This window comes from Cyprinus carpio, chromosome A20 (genome assembly GCF_018340385.1).
Source record: "Cyprinus carpio isolate SPL01 chromosome A20, ASM1834038v1, whole genome shotgun sequence".
Lineage (NCBI taxonomy): Eukaryota > Metazoa > Chordata > Actinopteri > Cypriniformes > Cyprinidae > Cyprinus > Cyprinus carpio.
The window spans coordinates 5,542,597-5,551,576 of NC_056591.1; the positions used below are offsets into that span (position 1 = coordinate 5,542,597).

Consider the following 8,980-nt stretch of genomic DNA (forward strand, 5'->3'; position numbering starts at 1 on the left):
TTTTGCGAGAGAACGCAAATATCTTTGCGAGAGAACGCAAAAGTTTTGCGAGAGAACGCAAAAGTTTTGCGAGGGAACGCAAAGTTTCTAGAGGGGAACGCAAAAATTTTTGCGAGAGAACGCAAAAAAATAAAAAATATATTTTTTCCTCCCACCCCAAATTTTTTCACTCACTCTGATTTTTTTCCACCACAATGAACCTTTAGGGGCTCCGTAATTGTGGACTGTGCAATGGGTATTCCCCCAGAGAATGATCACACAAACATGCTTGTCTGGCTTTCAACAACGGAGGAGTGGTCGCTGGCGTGCGGTGAAGGGCGAAAAGTGTACAGAACATGGTTAGACCAGAGCCATTTAAATATGACAGTTGCGACACTCTTTGATCTCGCCGCCACGCTGTCACGTGGTTCATGTAGCTCTCAATAGTTCCAAACAGCAGCAACTATATTTGCAGCAATTATCGGTAAATATTGACGCATAATATACACTGATTATTAAGTTGACACTTGCATTACATACATATAATAGCATTTTTTTTTCTTTCTGGGGAGTGGTGGAAACATGGCATTAATCAGTTTTTGTGTTTAATTTTGGAGGGAAGAGGGGCTGCTCCTATAGCGTAAAATACATTTACAGCAATGACTATATTACAGCGTTTTTTTCTGCAAATATTAACGCGTATGCATTGATTACTGTTTACTACACTTACAGTGTGTTCTCTTTTCCTAAATACGATCCATAACATTACTGTTACTATTAACAGGATCCATTTCAGTCTGGTTAACCCCTTCATCCTTCCCTAAACATAGGCTAAACATTCCCTAAACATAAGTGTACTGTTTGTATGTCTGTATACTAATAATATATATATATATATATATACACACACACACAAAAACAAAAAAAAAAGAAAAGAAAAAGTTGTACTAAGAACTAATTTGTCCTAATAAGAAGGTTTTAAGGACAACTTCAGGTCCATTTCAAATGTTGACTACTCTAGGTTATATTATATATATATGGACATATATAATATATAGATATATTATATATATATATATATATATACACATGCATAAAAACACACATACATTACATTAATGTGTTTGTGTGTATATATATATATATATATATATATATATATATATATATATATATATATATATATATATAATATATACACTCCAATAACCTTGGAGCTAGTTGGATCAAGTACTTGAGTAAAAGTACAGATACATATAATAAAATAATACTCCAGTAAAAGTACAGTAGTAAAAGTTTTCAATTTTACTTAAGTGAAAGTACAAAAGTACTCGATTTTTTATGTACTTAAGTAAAAAAGTACTGATAGATAGATTTATTTTGCAATTTTATATAGGCTGGCTACTTAATTTTGTATTAGCACATATATTTTTTTTTATAATCCTACTGCTCAAAATACCTGGAATTTTCTCAAAATAACCACTATATGGAGTCAAGATATATTTTTGTTGTTGATATGGACTACGCTGACAAGAGTGATGTAGTAATGTTCACTGTGAAGCTTACACTGCGATGTACCTGAGAGAAAACAGGTGGTAACAGCAATTTCTACAAGAATTTTTTTCACGTCAATTTCTTGAAATTGAGATTTAGGCATCATCCGAAAGCTGATTAAATAAGCTTTCCATTGATGTTTTGTTTGTTAGGAAAGGATTATATCTATTGGAAAATCTGGAATCTGAGGGTGCAAAAAAATCAAAAACACTGAGGAAAATCACCTTTAAACTTGTCTAAATGAATTCTTAGCAATGCATATTACTAATCAAAAAATAAGTTTTTATATATTTACAGTAGGAAATTTAGAAAATATCTTCATGGAACATGATCTTTACTTAATATCCTAATGATTTTTGGCATAAAAGAAAAATTAATCATTTTGACTCATGCAATGTATTTTTGGCTATTGCTACAAATATACCCCAGCAACTTCAGACTGCTTTTGTGCTCCAGGGTCACATTTGATCATCAGATTTTCACCAGTAAGAAAAAAAAGTGTTTTAAAATTTGTTGTTTTGCAGAACATCACAGTTATATATGACATGAGAATAAGGCCTGAAGTTAGGAAGAACATTTTCTCAAACCTTGTCTTTGGTGTAAAAACACTCCTAGCCAAATACTCCCAGAGGGCATCACTTCCCACTTTGATAATTACTGTAGTGACCATGTTCTGAACATCACAGCCTTTCTTTTTCCCCCAGATATAATATATCTAGGTGGTTGAATAAAAATATTTGGACTTTATTTTTAAAAATAACCTCAACTTAGCACCAGCAAGCTTGTTAGCTAGACAGTTAGCATCAGCTACCAATATTTACTTATTTTCAGTATGGTTATGAATAAACATTCATATCTGTCTACTTGGGTGGTTAATTCAAACAATATAAACGTTTATACTGTTGATAAACAATATAAAAACAGACGTCACATAGATAAATGCGTAACATTTTAATACAACTGTTAATGTTATGGCAGCGGGAATTTGAACGTGCATTAGTTATTTTATTTAATCTGTGTTAATTTAATGTTTTGTTTTTTTGACCTAAGAGGCACAGATGCTGATGTGTTTGCATTCAAGCATTTCAGTGGGCTTAAATAGATCACCCTTTACAGAAGATTTAGTTCACAAACAACTGACAATTTAGACCTAAATATGATTTTCAGTTACAATAATTAATCTCAAAATTCGACATTAGTAACTTACTTTTAGCAGCATCAGTCGCGCGCGCTCACAAGATCTCCCGGTTGTGAATTGAGTTCACTAGAGACTCGCACTAAACGGTTCATTTGAATCAGTGAGTTGTAGAATCGAGAACAGCTGCAATCAGATCATTCTAATTCGTGAATGAATCGTTTGGTGCGATTTGCGAACCGATGATAAAAGGTTCATTGAAAAGAATCAGGTCGTTCTTGAATCAGACACCGCTTCTGCGTCTCAGAGCACGTGATATATTATAAGGAGTAACGATATGTTTTATGAAATGTAGTGAAGTAAAAAGTACGATCTTATGCTTTGGAATGTAGTGAAGTAAAAGTAAAAGTTACTTAAAATAAAACTACTCCGGTAAAGTACAGATACTTGAAAAATGTACTTAAGTACAGTAACGAAGTAAAGCTACTCCGTTACTGTCCACCACTGATACAGTAAAGGTCAAAAGTTTGGAAACATTACTATTTTTAATGTTTTTGAAAGAAGTCTCTTCTGCTCATCAAGCCTGCATTTATTTGATCAAAAATACAGAAGCTGAGCTGATGGTACTGCTGGACATCTTCAGATTGCAAGGCAAGTAAGCATGATGTGCCTTTCATCTGCTGCAGTAAGTTTCTTTGGGTGACACTGCTGACCAGTCCTCAATTTCTTTGTGCTTCTTCAACAGAGCTTGGGCAGCACATCTGCCTTGTGTCTTGTTGCTGCGTCTTGCCGCGGTATATGTTTTTTCACAGTAAACTGTCTTCAGCAACCTTGTTAGCTGAGTTTGGCTGTTCCTCACCCAGTTGTGTTAATGTTGATATTACTGTATATATTGTGTGTATTGAAAATTGTATTTTGATGCTATGGAAACGATCTTATAACATTCATGCCAATAAAACTCCTTGAATTTAATTAATTTTTGTGTGCGTTTAATTTTGGAGGGAAAAGGGGACTGCTCCAATAAGGTATAATACATTTACAGTATGTGCTGTATATATTTTTCTTGTGTTTCTATGGTCATAATTACTAACATCCTAAAGTTATGTTAAGACACATTCACATAAATATATACAGTACAGGTAAAAAGTTTGGAAACATTACTATTTTTAATGTTTTTGAAAGAAGTTTCTTCTGCTCATCAAGCCTGCATTTATTTGATCAAAAATACAGAAAAAAACAATGTAATATTGTGATATATTATTTCAATTTAAAATAATTGTTTTTAAATTTATTATACTTTAAATTATAATTTATTTCTGTGATGAAAAGCTGAATTTTTAGGATCATTATCACATGATCCTTTAGAAATCATTCTAATATGATGATTCATTATCAAAGTTGAAAACAGTTCTGCTGCTTAATATTTTTTCAGAACATGTGATACTTTTTTAGGATACTTTGATGAATAAAAAGTAAAAAAAAAAAAAAAAAAAAGTAGCTATGTTTTTAAAATATAAATATTTTGTAATAACAATATACACTACTGGTCAGTAATTTGGGGTTAGTAATTTTTTTTCTTTCTTTTTTTTAAATAAAATCAATACTTTTATTCAGCAAGGATGTGTTAAATTGATAAAAAGTGATAGTAAAGAAAATATATTATTAGAATATATATTATTAGAATGTTTTTTTTTTTTTTTTTTTTTTTTATAAATGCAGTTCTTTTTAACCTTTTATTCATCAAATATATTAGACAGCAGAACTGTTTCCAACACTCATAATAAATCAGAATATTTGAATGATTTCTAAATGATCATGTGATAGACTGGATGTTACATGTGACACTGAAGGCTGGAGTAATGATGCTGAAAATTCAGCTTTGCGTCACAGGAATAATTTTTTTTTTAAAGTATATTCAAATAGAAAACTATTATTTTAAGTTGTAATAATATTTCACAATATTACTGTTTTTTCTGTATTTTTGATCAAATAAATGCAGGCTTGATGAGCAGAAGAGACTTCTTTCAAAAACATTAAAAATAGTAATGTTTCCAAACTTTTGACCTGTACTGTACATGCACAACAAGTGAATATCAATTAAGTGATTAAATATTCCAAGATTTGTGAGGGTTGCCAAAGTGCAATTAAGCACAATGATGACAGTCCTGAAGGAAATCACAGTGTTTTACTGAAGCTGAAAGAGTTCAAGCCAGGTGTACTTTGTCGGCCGTCACAAGAGGCCTTCGATTTAGTCCGGCAAATTGAGGAGCTGTTCCGAACTAGGACCAGTGGCTCCTTTATGGATCCAAATGCCATGGATATGCTGGAGAGAGAGGGTAGGCTCTTGGACAGCAGGCTTCCTTCATGCCATGATCTGCAAAAAAAAAAAAAAAACACATACATCATGCTGAGTTTAAGAATTGCAGCAAAGCAGATCTGTGCTAATAGAAAAAAAGCTGTCTGATGATGGTCATCTTGGAAGCAAAAGCCAGACAAAAAGGTCAAAAATGAACCAGTAAAGACAATAAAGATCCAAACCTACAACAAGCAGGCCCCCACCACAAACCTTGCTTGTTGCCATGGAGGAGTTTGGCCTGACCTTTGCTCCTACAAATGTCCCACCACCCAGCAAGTCTTCAGCATCAATGGGTATGGAGGGTCTATTTTGCCTGTTTTCTGGTCTCTTGTCTTATGTTTATACAAGTTTTATTGATTGTATGTGTTATTCATATATTAGTCCAACATATCTGCTTAATTTTGAGAAAGATGTGACTTGTTTGTGGTAACTCTTGCAGTTGACAATAATTTTCTGACTAATTATAGACAATATTATCTTCTATCTTACACTTACAGCCTCACCATCACCCCACCAGCTTCAGCACCCCACTGTTCAAATTTAAACCAGCTTCATCATCACTCCATTGCTTACAGGAACCACAAGCTCCCCCAGCCTGGCCACTGCTCCACTCCCCACCGATAATCCATCCTGTTGAAAACAAACAAAACAACACACACATACAGTGATGGCTTACAGTGTATGGCTTTGCAAATTAAATCCCACCTGTTCGACAGCTGGAACTTAAATTACTGACAATTACTTTATCTAAGTTTAAGTCTTGGTTTAGACTTGTTTTTCACCTCCTAAAAGAGAGAAAAAAAGTGAAATAATTAAATGTCATCCAAAAATACTTAATATTTACAAAGATGTATTCTAGTTTCATGTGTATAACTTCAATGACTAAATTAACCAAGGAACAACCTTGCTAGATACAAGCTAGCCATGTTATCTAGTTGAGGTAGCAAAAATAAATAAAAAACAAAAATTCTAGTAAAGCTAGCTAAAGTTAATTGTAATCAGGTGTACTAATACGGTCGCAAACAAGTGTTAATCACTTCAACAACAAATCTAACAACCGACGATAAACGTTGTATGCCAACGAACTTGAAAATTTGAGGTAAATGTAGCCCAACATCAGATTATGGTAGCTAATATTAGTTAAGTGTTTGTTACTTAAGCTAGCAGCAATTAAGAGTCTACATACCTCCAATAAACATTAATAAAGCTGGCTACATAAAATACAACTATTATATAGATTCATGAGAGGTCGGCTAATGCGTTCAAATGTCGAAAATACAGTAATTTCATCAATTTACCAGCGAGCGTACTTCAGAAACATTGAAAATGTGTGAAGTTCAGCGCTGGAACTATCAGTGTTTGGAACTATTGGCTGCTCCACGACACGCGTTACTTCCGCATTCTAAAGTTCCTATGGCAGTCTCGCAACTCTGTTTTTCAACGGCTCTGGGTTAGTCTACGTTACACATGAAGTATCGAAGGGAACAACAGGTGCGATTCGCTGCAGAGAGTGGCCACCTTTGCTGGTGACAGAGCAGCCTGCCCGTTTAAACACTGCCCTAAAATTTAAATAAAATGTTTAGTACTGGAGCAACAGGATTAAAGTAGGCTAACTCTGTCTTTAAAAATTAAATAAAAAACAAAATATAAGTCTGTTTATTTAAAAAAATGAAAGTTTTGTGTTTAAAAATTCAGTTGGTGCAACACCTATTCGACTGATCGGATTTACGGTTCGCCTAACAGACCACTGAAACTTCCAAAAATCTTATAAACTTACAATCACAGAATGTTCATATGAGCCAGGTCAAACTCTACAAACTGTCAAATATATATATATATATATATATATATATATATATATATATATATATATTATATATATTTTTAATATATTTATTTATTTATATTATGTATATGTTTATTATTATTTTATTTTTTACAGGTAGTGATTGTGCTCAGTGAAAACTGTACCGAAAGAGATGGTCTCATGAGTCATGTGGAAAGAGAGTGAGATCAGAGGCACTCCCTCAAACTGATTGGACTGCTATATTAAGAACTCACAGCGAGCTTATAAAGTCGGTACTGACACATCTTGTTTCATGTTTAACCCTGCTGCTGTAAGCGTTATTTCGCTACTCTCAGGTCGTCACTTGATGGCGTGTATTCGTAAAAAGCTGGTGGTGGTTGGGGACGGGGCATGTGGGAAGACTTGTCTGTTAATCGTTTTTAGCAAAGATGAATTTCCAGAGGTTTACGTGCCCACCGTTTGAAAACTACGTCGCAGACATTGAAGTGGACTCCAAACGAGTTCAGCTAGCTTTATGGGACACTGCGGGGCAGGAGGACTACGACCGACTGAGACCCTTATCCTATCCGGACACCGATGTCATCCTGATGTTCTTCTCTGTGGATAGCCCAGACTCTCTGGAAAACATTCCAGAAAAGTGGGTGCCGGAAGTGAAACACTTCTGTCCAAATGTGCCCATAATTTTGGTGGCGAATAAGAAAGATTTGCGGAGCGATGACAATGTGAGAAGTGAACTGTCGAGAATAAAACAGGAGCCAGTGAGAACGGAGGACGGACGCGCCATGGCTGCTCGCATCGGAGCGCACGACTACATAGAGTGCTCTGCCAAAACGAAAGAGGGGTTCGGGAAGTATTTGAGACCGCTACTCGAGCATCCTTACAGAAGAGACCAAGGTCACCCGCTGGCTGTTTGAACTGTTGCCGACTGATGTGAAAAACAACACAAACCTATGACACAAAGGACACCCTCCTCGAAAGGATTGCTTTTTTGGGTATGCCAACAGCAGAAATGACTTTTTGCTCATAGAACACACTGTGCTTGTATTCATTGTGAGGTCAATATTTCAAAGCAATCTAAAGTCATATGATCCACTCTAAAAGACATCCTGGCTGGCCACTGGATGGACTTTTACTTAATTATGTGAATGGCTTAATAACTGTGGCCCGGTAGTGTGGTAAATGGACTGCCCACAAAGTTTAATACCAATAGGCTTCACAGCTTAAGTTTTTTTTTTGTTTTGTTTGTTTTATTTATTTATTTTTTTAGAATATGCTCCTATACCTTACAGTGTTCCGTAATTAAAGCAATTGATCTGTTTACCATGTTCATCTTGATGTTGCTGTCTGTTAATGAATTAAAATACACAGGCAAGTTCTCAAAACAAAGGTCCACATGTGCTCTGTATGACAACAACTGTTTTAGGTGTGATTAAAGTGTTAGTGTACAGTTTAAAAAAAATGTTGCCTCCTTTAATGTTTAAATATCACTCCTAAAGGGAATGAACGAATGAATCAGAACTGCTGAGGAAATACTGATGTTATTGGTCTATTTTTGATTTTTACTTGGTAGACAACAATTACTGTACAAACTCCTGTATTCAGTTTATGAAATGTACTGAACAAGCCTCAATTAAACCATTTTAAATATACTTTGAACAAGCTATTTTGTTTTTATTTCTGTGAATTGATTAGTAAACATTTATAAACATTTGCAAATGATGAATAGTTTCCGCTTTAGATTGGGTAGGCGGTGCACTGTGCACAAAGTAATGCGAGGTTAGATGTAACACATGTGGTTTAAATATTTCCACACATGCTAGCATAACAAAATTTACAGTATTTATCAGTTACCATATCAACATTATATATATATATATATATATATATATATATATATATATATATATATAGAATCTTTTGAAGAAATTTTTCATCTCAGTTTTTATTATTCATTTAAAATTAGACAAATCTGCTATTATTTTAATCTCCACTGTTATTTATCAGCTCAGATCGTTTTTTAATGCTTTGATAACTATCAGAAGACACTAACTAGTTTTAAATTCCAGTTGCGGAGATGGGGCACATTGTAACACTGCATTACAATGTGCTATTCTATGACATTAGCGATGTAATTTACACTATTTACTTT

At 34.1% G+C, this 8,980-nt stretch overlaps 1 protein-coding gene and 1 long non-coding RNA gene across 3 annotated transcripts; one reads left to right on the top strand and one right to left on the bottom strand.

Moving 5' to 3' along the window:
• Positions 1-4,682: 4,682 nt before the first annotated feature.
• Positions 4,683-6,740, bottom strand: LOC109106923. 2 transcript variants are annotated; one of them, XR_006162830.1, is made up of 4 exons: positions 6,323-6,735; positions 5,730-5,809; positions 5,520-5,654; positions 4,684-5,042 (listed from the first exon to the last, which is right to left on the bottom strand). It is a non-coding gene; the product is annotated as an uncharacterized LOC109106923 (long non-coding RNA). The 2 variants fall into 2 exon arrangements; XR_002020650.2 differs by having other exon boundaries at positions 4,683-5,042; positions 5,520-5,809; positions 6,323-6,740.
• Positions 6,741-7,116: 376 nt separating this feature from the next.
• On the top strand, positions 7,117-8,480 carry LOC109106920 (rho-related GTP-binding protein RhoB-like). Its single transcript, XM_019120197.2, has one exon. It carries the CDS (start codon positions 7,260-7,262, stop codon positions 7,743-7,745), a length of 486 nt encoding a protein of 161 aa, XP_018975742.2. The 5' UTR covers positions 7,117-7,259; the 3' UTR covers positions 7,746-8,480.
• Positions 8,481-8,980: the final 500 nt, after the last annotated feature.